At 41.2% G+C, this 18,003-nt stretch overlaps 1 protein-coding gene across 1 annotated transcript in view; it reads right to left on the bottom strand.

Annotated features, from left to right (window-relative positions):
* Positions 1-1,135: 1,135 nt before the first annotated feature.
* Positions 1,136-18,003, bottom strand: part of SNTB1 (syntrophin beta 1) — a 59,002-nt gene continuing 42,134 nt past the window's right edge. Inside the window, exons 5-8 of the mRNA XM_018074470.1 lie at positions 14,430-14,569; positions 7,854-8,050; positions 5,939-6,129; positions 1,136-4,582 (exon numbers count right to left, since the gene is read on the bottom strand). Of these exons, the coding sequence (XP_017929959.1) occupies positions 4,490-4,582; positions 5,939-6,129; positions 7,854-8,050; positions 14,430-14,569 (621 nt within the window). The 3' untranslated portion in view covers positions 1,136-4,489. The remainder of the gene's footprint in view (positions 4,583-5,938; positions 6,130-7,853; positions 8,051-14,429; positions 14,570-18,003) is intronic.

Here is an 18,003-nt window from a genome sequence, read left to right as displayed (position 1 = left end):
GTACCATAATATAATAACATTATGTATTATAAGCATATAATCCATCCTTTTTATGTGCTTATATTACCCACAGGATTGGGGTAAGACAACACTTGGTGTGGTTGCAATTCCTTGGTGATAGAACTGCTTGCAGTATTACAGCATTTGCAGGATGGCTATCACTGGGCTACCACAGAACTTAGCTTGGGTACAAATGCTTGTCAAATTCACAAACTTCCTTTTCCAAATTCACAGTTCTCCCTTGGGATTTGTCTTCTGAATTTTTTTTCTAATGCCTCCCATTATTTATTTACGCACAGAAATTCTGATGAAGGAAGAAAAGCTAATCCTGTGTGGGAAAAAGGTCATCACCTTTGTTAAAATGTTTTCCCCGTCATGCTTTTAAATTAAACTTTTGCCCTGGTTAATCTAGGGGTCCATTTATATCAAGCAGGCTCAGTTTCTCAAAATTTTGCTAGCATATTATTAATATCTGCTCTTTAAAATCAAAGTCATCACTGAATTCAAAAGTGTCCATTTTAGATACAATTCTCAATTACTTCATAGTAATAATATACACAGTGTGTACATATTATTATGTAATATTATATATATATCACACACTGTATTAATGGTCTCTCTATATAGTAAATACCCTCAGTAAACATCAAATTATAAACCTGCCAGTTTGACTTCTATGAAAAATAAGATAAATTTGGAAATCAGTAATAGCCTAATGATCTGGAGCACATCATTTGTTTAGGCTCTGATTTTGCTTCCGCTGAAGAAAAAGAAACTCCCAATTAACTTTTAAACATAGGTAAGAGGACACTGAGAACTCTTCCAGATGGAATCAGATCAACCTCTCCTTCCAATCAGCTGTGCTTCCGAATGCAAAGAGCTGGATGGAGTGTGCTCCCATGTCCTGTGGGAAGAAGGAATACTAATCTTCTGCAGAAAGAAAACACTTGTTTTGTTATTTGCAAAAGACCAATTCTGATGATGTTCATGGTAGTGATTTACTTGGTAGCACATGATGAGTTGTCTTCTGATTTATAAAGTACCTTAAGTGAGATGCTAGTTCCATTTGAAGAGCAGGACTGTTAGGAAACACCAGTATGCTTCCCTGAATGCAATCAGATCAGCTTTATTTTCCTTTTTCTTTTTAACAAACACTTTATATCACATTTTTCCAATGACATTTATGTTCCCATACGTATCCAGATCTTTCTAACGGTGAAGCTGCTATACAAACTTTCCGATCCGACTGTTCAATTTACAGTCGGTATTTTGTGAAAAGAGTGAGACTCTGGAATATTCCTTTTTTGGATTTCCATGAGGCTGGTCTGTTATACCTCAGGTCAAACTGAAAAAACAGGCTTAAATTTCCAGTTAGGTTTTCTATTTGGGCCACTAAATTAAGAGTTTAAGTTAAAGGGAAGGAAACCATCTTTTTTTCTATAACTGTTCATAAGAGAAACACGGCATATGTTGACCTCAGTCCTTGAATGCAGAAGCTTGAGCAGAAATTTCTTTTTTTTTTTATGACTTCTGTAACTGCCTAGTGCAGTATAAGCAACAGAGAAAGCATTGTAACTTCAGCAGAGGAGTCTGAATGACCTGCCCTGGAACATCCCTGTGAGCTTTCAGGGTTTTTTAATTTTAAATTTTAAAAGTCATTCCATCAATGCAATGAACAGTTCTCTCAAGTAACGGAACTCTTAACAAAAGAACTGAAGTTTAAATGTCTTTTTCCCCAGCCCAAAACCAAAGAACAGCCTTCCAAATAGTTTGTCTGGGTACAAAGTAAGCTCACCTCACAAAAATCCAATAAATGACTTTATTAAATATATTCTTTTCCTCTAAAATATAAATATTCACTATACTCTTATAAATGTGGAGTAGGTCCATATTTAATTTGTCTATCCCATCCAAATATGAATCAGTTCAAAATCTGAAAATGAAGAAATAGCATCTGTAATTATCATTTATTTTTTCTATAAATATATATATGAATCTTCTTTGCAAACTGCTTAGTTATTCACTTAGACTTCATATAGTACTGAGCACCTTAGATTACATTTTGTATCATTTAATTGTTGGTACTAATATAGGAATTTGTAATATTTACAATGCACATACGTGTTAAGGATAACATTCCAGTGATTTTTAAGTGTTAAAGGAGTAAGGAAATAGTGCAGTATAGTTTACAGATGTATTTTACCTACCCCACAGAATGCAAGTTTTCACTTTAACCTCTGGAACTTTTATAGGAGCCCACGTCCAGATTTTTAAGTCATACTTTGGAACAGTGATCTAAATGTTCTGAATTTGTAAAACCTTCACTGTTTTAAAACCTACACAACTGCTGTAACAGTTTATTTGATCATGTGACACGAGTTCCTACCCAAGGACCCGTCCCCCGCGTACCGACTGCTCTCAGCTTCTGAGATGCTCTTCTAGGAGCCTCCAAGCCAAAGGAGACCCACGTAACTGCCCACAGAAAGTTGTGTGGATGGCAGTGGTCACTAAGTGAGAAATGTCCATCTGGAAATTATTGGTAAGTTACGTAACATGTTGCTTCCTACCCTGTGAATTTACATGAGGAATTAATTTTTAAGTGCAAGTACCGTGACAGTAAAAACAATGTTCACAGCGAGGTGAATCCCCTCCCAGGTGTGCTTGTGAGTGGTGAGAGGTGCTGGCAGAGGGGCTGCTCCTCCAAAGGGGCACTTAGCTGTTCTTCAATGACTGTTTTCTGTATTTATGAATTCAGCCTATCATCCTAAATTTTTAGTTAGTTTTTATGATTAAGATACCTATGGAAACCACAATGAACTAATTCTTATGCTGTGAATAAACAGCATGACTTACACTTAACTCTCAAACTTAGCTTAAAAACAACATGGAGCCAAACTGTGTTTTTAATTTTCCTCTTTGCCAGCCAAGTGATGCTGTGCTTTCTCAGGAATAAAAGAAATGTTGTAATATGACAACCGAATGCCACGAACTTTGGATTTATTACTTCCTGTACACATCTTTCAAAGTGTGAATTTAGGGCAAATCTAAAAGCAGACAAAACCCCACCCCGGTGTGAAGCAGTTCTGTTTATAAAGGAAGAGCAATGTAAGTGCCATCCCTGTTCTGCTTCTTTCTATTTCTGTTACTTCCAGGTTCAAGCTGTGTGTGCATTGTTTCTGATGATGAAGGTCAGTGTTCCTGCCTGCTTTGTGCTGCCCAAGGTAATTGAACAAGGCTCAAACTCAGTGAATTGCATACTTTGACTAGAAGCAGTAAGTTGTGGTGCAAAACAGGAACTAGAAAGTCAGGGACATGGAGGTGAACATCTTATGTTTCACCAGCAAGAAATCTGGACTTGCCAAGTCATGCCCATAGGAGCAGTTCCATGTTAAGGAGTACAGCTCATGTTCCCACCCTGGTGTGTTTTTCCTCACTGTTGTGGAGCTGCTTGAATAACTTTTCTGAAAACTCTCATAAAATCAAGTCCTCTTCCTTCACCACATTTGTTCTTCTATGAAGACCACACCACCACACCGCTATGAAAACACCACACATCTTGTCTGAGCAGGTGACACAGTAGGGGTAGGACAGGAAGCTTAACATGGCCTTCTTTTGGAAAACTGCCATGGAAATACGCTGGCAGAAGCTTCCATCACACTTCAACATGGATTCAGGTACCTTTTACCTGAGCTGGGGATCACAGATAACTGAAACTCATTAAGCTATTCTGGGAAGTCACTATAAAAATGCATCCCTAATGTTCATTAATACAGGACAGTTCCTACCTGTGCCCACTGACAGCCGGCTCTCAATACATCCTAGAGTTGGTCTTACTTTGGCTCCATCCCTAGGAATGTACATGTAGCACGTCTTTATTGTTTAATTTGAAACTGCCCTGGGCAGGGGCCCTCCAGGTGTTCCCTGACCACAGCTGTATTGCTTCAGAGAGTCCAACCAAAGGCGTGTATTTGAATGCTCTGCTGGGCATTCATGCAACAGGTTCTGACAGAGCTCCAAAATAAAAATTTTCTGTAAGTGGTACACAGGTTACAACTAAAAGAATCTTTTACTTTTGGGTGCTGGGACAATCTTGTTTGGAGAACTTCTCAGCCAATCTTGAGTTTGCATTACAGCCAACATGCTCTTGTCTGCTTAGCCCTTTACTTATTCTATATAAACAAGTACATTGAAATAGGCACAATTTATGATTCTGAAACATTTACACGTATGGTACTACACGCTTTTACGGTCTCACATGGGATTTTAAAACCTCATTATTTACAGTGAAATCCCCTGTCTTCCTTGTCATGCCATCTCTTTAGCTGATCAAAATGAAACCTGGGCCTTGGAAGACTGCAGAAATGACCTAGGCCCAGTGCTGAACCCCAGGCTGGTGTCTGCTGCTAGCTGGGACGGGTTCCTGCTGTTGACTGTACTTCACATGAGCATGGTTGCTCCGTCTCTCTTTGAAGAAACAGATGGATCCCACTTATGCCACCAAGCCCAGTCTCGTGATCTTTGCTGACAGGAAGGAATGAATGATGAAAACAATTGGTTTTGGACAGGAATGGAGGTCCAGTTGCTGAAAATGCAGAAAACAAAAAATCAGGTTGAGAATTACTAGATTAGATTACAGCTCAAAGAAGGAATAATTTATGAAGTACTTGATGAACTGCTGTCTGGTATTTTGAACAGGCTTCTATTAATAACAGCCCTTCTCTACAACATATTGCTTTTCTTTTGCATACAGCTGCAAATATTTAGGTTATTCAAAGTAAGTAATAAGTATCTTGAGAGCAGATGAGATCCTGGTGCCTCTGGCCTTGCATCCACCTGGGTGAGCAGCAGAAAACTGAGACAGATGCTACAAGCAGTTTTCCAAGAGGCTCAACCCCTCCTGTCTTTTCAGGCTCTGTTTCTGACCAGGGATGGTGGTGGGACTGCACTGTCTGATACCCAGTGCATCTGCTGTTGTTCACAGCTGAAGCACCTTCAGCTGGTGCTGCAGAGTTGCTCCTCTGTTCTCACAGCCAGCAGTGACACTGTACTGAGTCTTTTTTATTACATAGTCGTGGTTCAGATCTCACCACACTCTTGCTAAGCATGACAGGCTTGTCAGTGTAGACAGCAGGTTCAACAATAGGGTCACATCAAAAGAAAAAATAATTGCCTTTCCACCGGTATCAATTTTACTGAGAGCTTGTAACAAACTCCCTTTTGAAAGCCTGACAATAAGCAGTTTGGAAAGTGTTAACGAAAATTATGCGAAGAATTAAGCACCCAATGTGATCAGGAACTGCTGAAAAAATTTGTGAGGGAAGACCATGTTTACATTCATAATTTATGATATTTAAACTGCTCATTGGAATATGTGCCTTGTATTTAGGCACTGTGACAGCTTAGAGGCCTAAGCAGACAGTTTGCACTATATCTGTAGCCTTAATTGTTTTTTTCAGCAACTACATGTTCAAAAATGTTTTAACACAGCTTGTTGTCGTAACATGAAGTCCCTAAGGGCCCATTGGAATTAATAAGATCTCATTCTTACGTTCTTTCACCCTTGATCATTTAAAAAGTGAAGTGGATACATACAAAAATTCTAATATCTGGCTATTTAGAGGTACAGTTTGTTCTTGAATGTAACAAATCTTTCATCCCTCTTTGCATGGTTTTATGCTTTTAACTGTCTTTTTAGTTCATCTCCTTCTATAACCAGATTGTCATGCTGTACTAGAAAGCACAGCATCTAAATACTGGTACTGGAACCTGGCACTGGCCAACTGTTGTGAATAGAAAAGAACAGAATAAAGTATTTCAGTTGCAAGGGACCTACAATGATCATCTAGTCCAACTTTCATTAGTGCTTCTCCACACCCAGAGCCTTTAGGATCACAAAAGAGATGGTAACATGCATCCCTTTTCTAAAAGTAGTACTTACAATTTCTCCATCTTTTCCTCCAAAGTCTAAATAAAGCATCCTTATCCCATCATCTGAAGACATTTTCAGTTTTTCGTAGGGATACTGTGCAATTTTCTTGGAGAAGGCACCATCTTGTGGTTCAGTTGTAAGAGAGAATCCATGTTCATAATGGATGGTCAGGCGGCACTCCTGGCTTTTGTATGTGCAAGCTGCAGAAGAAATCAAAATTTAGTCTGTAATGTTCCTAAAAGCACCAAATTCCATTTGGCTGCAGATACCTGCATTTGGCATTTGATCTCAATGCTATCTTGTGGAAAACCAACCTTTCCTGAAACTGGGCTAATCATGCTCTAACTGTCAACCTCTATCAACCTGCAGGTTTGGAAAAACAACTGAAATCCTGTTGTGCAAGGTCCAAGCAAAGTTATGGCGTAAACACAACAGACTAAAACTCTGCTCTGATGTCATCCTTTCAGTTACTAACTTCATTCTTCATGTTGCAGCAAACATCCACCTGCTGACAAAAAACCAGTACACTGAAATTTAAGAAGGCTTAGACTGGTGTTTCCTCCCTCCAAACCCTGACAAAGTCACAGCTACTCTTCTTTTTGTGCCTGACAGACATAGCCAAAATCAATAAATGCGGCACACAATGCATGAGAAAATTAGAAGCTGTAAAGGGTTTCCCTAAAGTATTTTGGCAAAGATGAAGGCACTCCTGAGTCCTCATTACTGTCGTGGTAATTGAAAAAGGGCCCACATAATTGTATATAATAGCTACTGCAGCAGAAAGGCTGCATCTTCCTCTCAGCTCAGAAACAGAGGCCATGATCCAAATAAGAAAATGAAGAGTTTTGGTGTTCACATCCCAAATTCTCTATTCCATCACTTTCCTGTGACCAATTCTGTCAAGGAAGGTCACTGGCCCTGAGATAAAAGCATTGTTATAAAAGAAGGGGCTGATGCTCTCCTTCTGCTTTCAGAAAGACTGGCATCCATGTCACTGTGCTGAGGAGACGGACGTGTCCCCCTGAGCACTCCGGCTGGTTTCTCTGTCAGGGACCCTCCCAAAGCAGCCTGAACTCCCTGTGCCTACCGGCCCGAATCCCTGTGCTCAGCAGCACGTGGCTGTACCTGATGCTTCAAGAAACCAGAACTGCCCCCTGTTGTGGGTGGATTTGTGCTTTGGCTCCTGCTCTCACATTTTTAGGATATGAGTGGAGATAATGTTCAACATTAACGGCCCTGCCAGCTGTAGAGTGAGCAGGGAAAGGAATGCAAATCCTGGGGGCATTTAGGAGAAAGGCATAGCCCCAAAGCCACAGAGCCACCCCAGGCCAGCAGATATCTGACCAGACAGGGCATCACTCCAGAGCATCTGCAGCTGATTACTTTTATTCCAGTCGATTTTGCATGTACAGAAGTGCTGAGAAATGACACCCTGATGTTCAGGGAGGGAAACGACTACCCATCAAAATGTGGCTATTGAGCTGGTTTGTTTTTTTTTTTACTCAAGTGTGCAGAGCTGGGTGAATAAATGACCAATTCACACTTGTGAATGTGCCAGTCCTCCTCTGCCTCCTCCCTCTGCAGGAGAAACTCCTGCCAGACTTGCAGAAGTCTCCTGAATCTCAGAAAAATGCTCTTTTTCGTGGTTTCTAGACAAACCTCTGACCATCATTCCTCCATGACATGAAAGCCTACATGGCTGACTACAGACTTTTGTCTAAAACAACATGCTGAAAATAAAACCAGAAGTCAGCACCATAGTGACTGGCCACAGGTAGCACACCAGCTGGGACTCGCTCAGAAACCAAGGGGACAGTATTTTAAACAGGCACATTTTTAAATGAATCACATCAAGCAGAAGGAGCTCCAACTCCCACGAGTGTCACGAGAAGGGTGTGGGGACGGCGCTGCAGGTGTTACTCACATGTGGTGATTTCTGTGATGAGCTCTGCAGAATTGTGGCAGCCCTGCACCACACTCCTCGTCCACAGTGAGAGGTCTCGACTAGTCTCCGTCCTGAACAGATGGGTTTCAATCCCTTGCCTTGTGCCAGTACGGGTCGCAAAAGACAAATCCATCCCTGACTGTGGTGAGCCTTTTCCTGGGCCAGAATGAACCAACCTACAATTGGATTTAATACACATCAGGGAATTCTAACAATGACAGCACAGAAGCACCTGGACATGCAGGTGATGACATGGATGTCCCAAAATTTCCTAATGAATTGTACAAAACACCCCTTTGGACGAGGAACTGAGAGAAATCACTGACTGGTCTGTGATGATGGAGTTTGGTCCACAGATACAAGTGCTCACTCAGATGAGGCAGCTGAATCCATCTTTCACTGTGAAGCAACATTTGCCCTAAACCTTAAACATCTGCAGACAAACTCAATGATAAATACTGTTGGATAAAATATGTGTATATATATGCATATGTAAAATATGCAGATACCAAGTACTGTCTAATACTTACTTTTCCCATAAGAAACCTGTAAAATGCAAAATGTTGCAGCTACTTGTAATGTGAAATTCTCTCACATTTGTCTGCAATTAACATTTTTTTGCCCGGCTGATCTCCTGTGACCAGGAAAGGTTTGTTCATCTGGGCAAACACAAATCACACAGAATAATTTTGAGTAAGAAAACCAGTACTTCATAGTTATTAATTTTTCTTTAAGACTGCCCTTTTGTGTTGGGTTTTTTTCTCTGCAGAAGCATGGACAGTCAATATAAAATTCACTCAGAAACACAACACTGATTCTTCTGAAAAGAATAATCCAGAGGAACTCATCACTCTTTGAGATTCAGAGACTAACCCTCTGAGGCAATCACAAAATGAAATTCTTCTGAAAAGCTTTTTTCTGTCTTGTGTCTCCTGTTTTCCTTTCTATAGGCAAACAATATACTTCATATGACACTATAAAGTATGTAACATGGTAGTAGAACACTTGTGCTGAAGGATAAAACATTAGATTATACTAATCATTTACTGAATGCTAATTTACCCTCCAATTACTGTTTTGTGTCTACAAGAATAGTAGTCGCCTGTTAGCTGACAGTGTAGGAGTGTGCCATCAAACAGGGATGTTTTAGTAGGAAAAGAAAAAGCAGAAAGGAAAGAACAAACAAAGCACAACTTTAGCTTTTCAGTTGCTGAAACACTAATCACAGGATAACTGAAATTTTCCCCAGTTCCCTGACGGTCTGTGCTGGCATTTGGGATGCACATGGTGCCAAACAGATGTGCCCCTTTTTCATACGCTGCTGGAAGGTTTGCAAGATTTGTTCATGCTCAGGTTCATGGATTTTATGGTCCCAGGAGCTCCTGGGAAGTGAAATGCAGAGCATCCTGGTTAGAGCTACCCTGCCCTCTGTCTGGGCAGGCTGGCAAGGCTGTTTTCCCTCTAGAAGGGCTGAGTTAATGTCCCACTCAGCTTTGATACTCAGGGCCTCCTAAGTGCACTCTGGGCAGATTTTGCAGTCGGGGAGTGAGTTGCAAGCAAACAACCCAAAAACTTGAATTCCCTTTCATTTGGCGTGAGAGGGTGCAAGCTCTGAGCAGAAACTGCATCTTGATAATTAAGGGAGGAGCCAAGGAACTGAAATCTCTAGTGACATCTGCTTGCTGCCTGTCCCCAGCCAGTCACCCAGCCATAGGCATGGCCACCACTTTCATGCTGCCTTCTGCTACCAGGCTGTAGGAAAGCAGCCTAGAAAATCACATCAAGTTTGTCAACAGAAATAAAACTATTCCAGCTTTTCCCTGGGTCATTCCTTCTCTTGTATGCAGTACTCATCAGCTGTGCTAAAAGTTGTTTACTCATACTTACAACACTGAATGCAAGACAAACAGATGATACCAATGTTTTGTTTCCTCTAAAAACACACACCACCTCCATACCTTCATGCTTTATCCATAACACTGGCATTGTAGGTTTTTCAGCATATGGACAGAATGAAGATATACTTTACAAATTAAAGTATGTAGACATCTAACATGAACATTAATTCTTGCCTGCCTTCTCTTACTATCCCCTCATTATTAAAAATCGAGTCTCACTATTTAAAAAACCCTTTTCTATCGTACAACTACAGATAGTGCTTTGTAAAGTCATGCACTTAAGCATGAACTAGACAAACATGCAGGGGAACATTTGATAGTATGTACCAGGTGTCAGTACTAATGTATTTGGGCACAGATCAAAGGATTCCCAAGCTTTAATAAAGTTACATTCGTGTGAGATGTTTCATTTACAGAGAGGATACTTTATCCTAAAGACCATAAAACTACCTTAAAAGGCAAAAATATCCTTAGAAACCTCACAGGCTTCCCCTCGCCCCCACCTCCCATCACCGAGCACTGAGCGCTGATCGCTCCTCCCGGCACAGCGAGAGCCGCGAGAGGGCAGGAGAAGGCTGGTCAGGACCGAGCCTCCGCTCGGTTCCCTCCAGAGCACAGGGAACTGGAGCGGCTGTGAATACCACTCTTGGCGCGCTCCAGGGAGCCAGGGAGACACTTCTGATCTTCTCTCGTTTCTACTTCTAATATTCTCTCATTTCTCCCTTGTCTCTCTACGTTCCGGGGGCCTTTTCAGCATTATTTGTTGCAAATGTGTGATAGCAAGATGGATAGGATCGAACATGAACTGCTGGTGTAGGGTGAGATGCACTAGGACCTGCTTCTCATCCTAATGCTATGGAAAGAGCTTCAACAATGTAATGCAACAGCCAAATCTAGAGGCCTCTTCAGAAAGGACAGTGAAAACAGCACTGACATTCAAAGGAAGCCTTCAGCTGCTCACTCACTCAAGATTTATCTCAGAAGAGACCATGCTACACGTGCAGATATCATGCAGCTCTGCTGGTTAGAACACCACTCTGGAATGGCTGTACTCTTTGGAAACCTATGCATATGCTCTCAATTCATCTGCGTGGAGGGAGCCACAACCACCCTCACTGCCTCTGAAAGACAAGCAGAGAACTTGCAGGACACCTCATACACCTTCTCGGGGTTCTCAGGAAACCCAATGCTCTCTGCCTGTCCCTTTGCCCACTTTCCCAGATAACTAATCAGTGCCCAAACCCCTTCCCCAAGTTTTTATGTCATTAGCTATTAAACTGCTTTAATAATTTCTGATTACAGACCTCAGCTGTACACAAAAGCTACTTACCTGATCTTTAATCAGAGCCCAACATGGACTGCACTTTTTTTCCCTTTCATTTCATATCTGGCTATGATAGATAACAGAATTTGATTGCAAACGTTTAAGATGTAATTACCTAAGCCCCATTCCCATGCTAGAGGGAGGCACTGTTATTCAGGCATAAGGAAACACTGAAACAGAGATTATGACAAAAAGGTCCTTGGAGTCAGGGCTGTGTGCCAGCTTCTGTGCCTCCTGGTGCAGAGATTTAAAGGAACAACTTAAATCTGATCTCAGTTTTATTTGAGCTATTACTTATATTCCACACAAAGCTGGAAAAGACTGACTGGAAAATATTTTTAGGTCTTAATAGCATCCAGAGGTTGAAGGCAAACTTATCAACAAACAAAAAGGGCATGCTGAAATTCTGCTGTTAAAGGACTGTAAGAAGATTGTAATCCTTCTACCACTTTCCAATTTTCTCTGCTCATTATGTCTTGGGTAGATTAAGCATGACTCTGTACAGTATCTGGCACTGAAGTTTTCCAGTTTCAGCAGCTTTTCAAATATGCATTAGCTAAGCAAAAATGTTTTTCCAAGGACTCATAAAAATCTGAAAGATGGAAGCAGCCAAGATTACAACATGGACTCTGCAAACTTTCCAGGTGAAAAGTTCTAAATTGCACTGATCAATGCACAGAGGGGATTAAAAAACTTGTCACGAGGAGGGTAATCATTGACTGAGAATGAACACAGCAGTCAATACCAACAGCAAACCCTCTCTATTTTTTTGGTATAACTGTACTCAGTGTGACAGGTCATAAAAGCAGGACCCTGCAGGGTTTTAATCAGAATCATCCAAAACAATAGGGGTAATAATTTAGGGAATCTCTCCATTTATGTAATCTGCTCATCTTGAGGATTCATGTATTTATATGTATTTATCACATCGCGACTCCATTCTGAATGCCAGCTTCTGTATAGTTGCTGCCTTTTTACCTGAATATTAAATTCACAGTGATATTAGTAAGAAATCACAGAAATGGGGCTGGAGCAGTTCTCAGGAGGTCACCCAGCAAATCCCCCTTCACAGAGCGGGGCTAACTGTACTGACACACTGCTTTGTCACCCATCCTTCAAAGTCCCCAGTGATGAGAACTGTGCACCGTTCCTAGGGAACCTAATCCAGTACCTCACCTGCACACCAAGTTTTTCCCCAGGACCTACTCTAAACCTCTCCTGCCACAAGTGCAGTCAACTACTTCCTGTTGTATCCAGGAGGGATGTAGAGAAGATGCTCCCCTGTCCTACTTGTGTCTCATCTTCATACCTGAAAACTACTGACATGTTTTCCATGGACTTCTCTAGATTAAACAACTAAGGTTTCTTAAGAATTCCCCTACTGAAAGTGTTTCTATATATTTGCATTGATTTCTTCTAGACCTGCCACAGTTAACTGGCACTTTTTGGAAGTGCAATTCCTCACATGAAGGTGATGTATCACCTCAGGCTTTACTCATGGTCTCTAGTTAGGTATGATTATTACATCTGCCCAATATGCAACATTTCTGCTATAACCCAAGATGATTGTCTTTATTATCCCCTCTCAAAAACATAATACCTTAGATTTAAGCAGTTTTGCCACACTGTCCAGGTGCTTCCTGGCAGAGCAACTACTTTGTCACTCATACTCCACCCCACAAAGGTGCAGCGGATTGTTCCCCAGCACTGAACGTTACACTTGCCCTTTCTGAACTGCATCCTGGTTTTCTTACAGACCGTTTCCCCAGCCTGTAGACCCTTCATCAGCCTGACACATGTGCTGTGCAACTTCTCATTCCCCTCCATCCTGAAATCCAATGTTTCTCCGCTCATGCAGGTATCCCATCATACAGGGAGATGACTATCCCCAGCCAAGGCAATCCAGTCTGTTATCAAATGTGACCTCTTGAGGAAAAATAATCTACTAACGGGCTCTCCAAGATGAGGACTTGGATTGTTGGATGCAGTAATCTGGAGGTCAATGATGATGAGGGCTGGCAATACTCACCAAAGAGTTGTCTTTACACATGACAGCATGTGGGCAGGATGCACTACAGGATCTCCAGTCACTTTAAGGAGGACTTGAGTCCATATACAAATGAAACTCCAAAACAGTGGGGAGGAAATGCATCATCTTCTGCTGGGGTACTCTTGCTTCTCAAATTGTAAGGCTTAGTGATACACATGGACACAGCCTCTAGCTCCAACACTACCCAGTTTTCACTGAGACTTGTCACCTGGAATTCTCAACATTCATCACGACACCACGCAGCAGGCTGCAAGCTGCAAAGCTTGTGTCTCTTGCCTCATGTTACAGTAACAAAGGGTGAGTCAGAAGCTGGATTCTCAGGAAAACTCCATCATGGGTGGGTAGACTGGGACAAACAACCATCAGTGTAATTCACTGAGTTGCATTTCATTTTTTTAATATAATGACTAAGCAGCAAAGCCTCAGTTCATTTGAGGAGACAACTAAGAGACAGAGAACAAAAATTAACTAATGAGAGTGCAGTGAGAGACCCACTGCTTTTGGCCATGTGCAATCAGCCCTTCTGAATTAGAACTCATTGAAAATGGTATAATGGAGGCCTGTAGCAAGGCCAAAACAATGGAACAAGAGCTCTTTCTCAAGCCCTTTGACAATACTTGCAGAGAAACATGATTAAGATTCACATCAAGAAGCACAGACAGTTTCCACTGCATAACGATGACCATGGGAAAGCTCTCTCTGAATTAGTGTTGATGGATACCTCAAAAACAATGCAAATTATTATTTCCAACCTCTCTTCAAGAGTGTGTCTTCCAAGCTTACCATTTTAAGCTAAAAAAAGCCAGGAATTTATTTGTTAGAACAAGGAAGAGAAGCTGTGCTGAAAGTGTCTCCAAAAGCCCCATGCTGGTGGTGCAGAACTGCCACACCAGCACGTTCAACTTAGGGCCAATTTCACTTTGTTTCAGTCTAGAGGAGCAACTAGAAATCAAAGTGCTTCTGCTAAGCCCTAAGGTCTGCACAGTGAGACAGAAATCTCAGGAGACCAAGCTCTTGGCTTTTTCAGCACTCCCGCTTCTGTATCCAGGCCAAGTGGTCACATCCATAATCCTGGTGTGCTCCTGGCCATCAGCCTTAGCCAGAACTTGAAATGGAGGAGAAGAAGGGAGTTAAGCTCAGCCCATTGGCCCATTGAAGAACCTGCTTCTCAAACCACAACATTTCAAGTGTGAAATACAGCTGTGCACCAGCTCTACCTGTTCCTGGCTGACTCAGCTGTTCCCACTGCTCCTGAAGTGGTCATAATAAAAAGGCACAGGTACCTGGTGGCTAGCAGGGGGTAGGTATGCAGAGGGCTGAACCAAGCTTCCTTCATCCGGGGCATGCTCTCATATATTAAGAGGTCTTTCTCTGTCAAAACCACTAACACTGGCTTCCAGCGCTTCTCGTTGTCTCCTGGCACCTGAAAAAGAGAAAAGTCTCTATGAAGCAACAAGAAAAAAAGCTACCATCATGCAAAGCCTGACCAAAGGACATGTTGAGTCCTGGGTGAGAAAATGAACAAAAGGGAGTTTGACTTCTTTGGTTTTTTGACATCTCCCGCATGGATTTATAACCAGATGCAGCAGAAATGGAGTAAAGTGCAATGTCATCTGCTGGTCCCATTAGCACTGCCATTTCCAGCCTTCCCTTACCATGGGTTACTTGATAAATGTGGAAGAACACTGAGGTGGAGCTGGCTGTTACTTAGCTGTGGTATGCATGAAAGGATGTTTAATGTATATTTATGATGTGCACCATTCACATGTAGCTGGCACATTAATCTGAATGCTGGATGTTGCTGCTGCTGTTTGTATTTTCATGAGTGAAAAAAAGCTGCAACGTCATCACTTAAAGAGTGACAGGTAGCAAAACCTAGTGCTTTGAGAGCAGATCTTTTTTCCTCAGCAGTTCAAGTTTGCATTGCTTCTCCTTCTTTCATACCATTCTTCCAGTTTTACAAGTGCCTATTTGTAAGAGATCCAACCTAAACATGGGGATGATCTCAAGCATTGACTCAGTGATGGATCTGCTCCGCATTTCAAACCCATACATCGAAGATTTCCAAAGACTGAGACATCAGAGCCCTTTACTCGCTGCAGAATCCAGATGTGGAATTATATTTTGCAGGTTAGAGGTGTGATAGTCCATGTGGTTACACAATTACTGCTATGAGGACCAAGTATGGATTCTGGTTTCTAATTATTCTACTCTGGCAGCATAAAAGTGTCTTAAAATAGACGAGAATATGAAAGGACCTTAGTTTCAAGTAAGAATGAAGCTCTTTCACAGACAATCATTTTCCATTTGGTAAACATAAAGAAAAAGAAGCCCGAGCCCACAGTAACACAGCCATGCTTTCAAACTCAAACGTCTTGGCTAGGTACCTAAAGGGAATGAAACAAATGAAATGAAACAAATTCTGAGATTCACCAGAGAATCTGGTTGTCTACAACTCCTCCATTAAACCTTCCCTGAGATACAGAAGCAGCTGTCTGTGCGGGTTTATGGTTGATGCCAGCCTACTTGCCATGGGCATGTGACACTGGGAACATTGTTGGGTGGAGAAACATATAAAAGGGATAAAAATTTGGGCAGACTGGGAGTGGCACAGCCAGGAACGGTAGTTCAGATCCTTAAGTACGATGTGTTTTATGTGACGGATTCAGATTGAGAACCACATTTGAAACACATGTATTTTATATAAAGACAAGGTCCCACAAATTTCTAAACTTTTAAGGGCTTTCAAGACTGATATAAGATAACTTCATACCAGAACACCAATGCCCAAAGCAGATCTCAAACTAAGATTTTTATCTTGCATAATTTTCAAGATGCATTTTTTCCCTCTGAATGATGCTTTTCCAATAATCATATTCCTGTTTACAGCATTACTTGCCCATTGGCTGGTCACAAATCAAAGTCATCAACATAACTGAAATTGAAATCTCTTCAATTTCTTCAGAGCCCTCAACACTTATTTACAATTTTTTTGTGGTGACAGTTTCTTAAAACACAACCTTTCATTTTCAAATAGGGCTGAACAGAGAAGCCAAATAATTTACATACCTATTAAGACACTCCAGAAAGAATGCAAAATTCAGAGTTCTCAGAGCCCATGTACTATGGAAATATTCACATGAGCAAAAAGCATCCTCGGTTTCCTAATGTCACAGCTATTAACTACAGTTAACACTCTAGTTCCTAGTGTGGGAATATAGAAATGAGTGTTACAGTTATCACTAAATAAATGTTATGGTTAATGTTAACATTTAAATTTGGAGCACCTGCCTATGCTCTTTAAATAGAAAGTAGTACATACTTTTGAAAATTTCCAGAAAATAAAAAGGAAGATAAATATGAAATCTCTCACAGGATAAAACAGCAGGATGTTCAGATCCACTCTCTGGAGAAGTAAGCAGGCAGTCTGCTGGGGTGTTACTTCTTATTTTTTAATTCTCTGATCACAAGCAATCCAAAGACTATGGGAAGCTGCTCACAGCTTTTCTGCAGAACCACTCTGCCTGTGTAGTATCTTCAATCACAAGCTTTGCTATCAAGTGGCTGGTTAGTCAACTGTGACTGCAGAAACTTTGGCAAACACTGTTCCCTGTAAAGTAACCACAAGAAAGAGCCCAAAACTCATTTTGCCAGCTGGTCCCACAACTGTTTGCTGGACAGCTGTAAACATTAGGAGACAGAATTTTCACCGTGTACCCTGAGGTTACCACCTGCACAGTGAATCCCACAGCTTTGCTCCAGTTCTTCCCCATACCAGGGTGACTGTGGAGAAAATGTGGCTTGGTCACAAGGTATTGAAGATTTTTTCTCAAGAATAAGTGACCTTATATTACCTCTCCTTCTAAGGTGTATTCCATGTTTGTAGGATGTGTACTGGAAAGGGGAAAGGAGGAGAATTATGTTTGCCTGTGCCCTGCTATGAAGCCCTCCCCAGCGAGAAGGGCCACGCAATACACACACACTTTTAAACACATTTTTTAAACCTTGCTGGGACCATAGCTGCCTCACTGATGAGGAATGCTGGTGTAAGCAATACTGCTGCTATTTTAGACCTGAAGAAGGATTTGTGTGCCTGAAAGCCTGTCTGTTTTTTTTCCAACTGTAACAGCTGATCTAATAAAAGATACTGCCTTTCCTTAAAAAACCTTGAATTGCATTATTGTTCCCTTATTTCGTTGGGGTTTGGATCAGGCTGTAACAGCTGATGTTGTGCTGTTCAACAGGCAGTTGGCACTTCTGGGAGGTGTCAGAAAGAACACGCTGTCCTGTAAATGGTAATAGCAGATTTTACAAAGGAAGAAGAGAGGCTGCAAATATATCATTAGCCTACAGGGCACATTCAGCACAAATCAGCATGGGAAATTAATCCAGATCAAGCAAGTGTCATACCAAGCATGAGTATAATAGCAAATTACAAAACAAAAGCAAAACAACATACTGCTTATGGGCAGCTAAGTGAAGGATTTGCTCAAGTGTTAAAGGTTTTAAAATCTGACATATCAGAAAGATAATATGAAATACTTCTGTAAAAATAAATTTAAGTATCATCTGAGATACCTTTTAGAGGCACTCTTTTAGATAATGATTAGGGGCAGTTTCTTAGCCAGAATTTTGCAGAATTCTGGAACTTACACTACAGTTTCTTTGCTCCAGTTCCCACTTGTACATATAAAATTCAAAGTGCATTGATCTTTGTTGTAGACAAATAAAATCACCATCCACTCTAAAAAACTTTTCAAACTCAACCCTTTTTCAAAGTCAAAATCATTAGGTCAAATCTAGATGAACTATGGAAAAGAAAAATCAGTACTCCCGAAAAAAATTAATCAGCAAACA

The sequence above is a fragment of the Manacus vitellinus genome, unplaced genomic scaffold (genome assembly GCF_001715985.3).
Source record: "Manacus vitellinus isolate BGI_N305 unplaced genomic scaffold, ASM171598v3 scaffold_1_pilon, whole genome shotgun sequence".
Taxonomy (NCBI): domain Eukaryota; kingdom Metazoa; phylum Chordata; class Aves; order Passeriformes; family Pipridae; genus Manacus; species Manacus vitellinus.
Note: the sequence above shows the minus strand (reverse complement) of the source record. Positions and strands in the feature narration are given on the sequence as shown.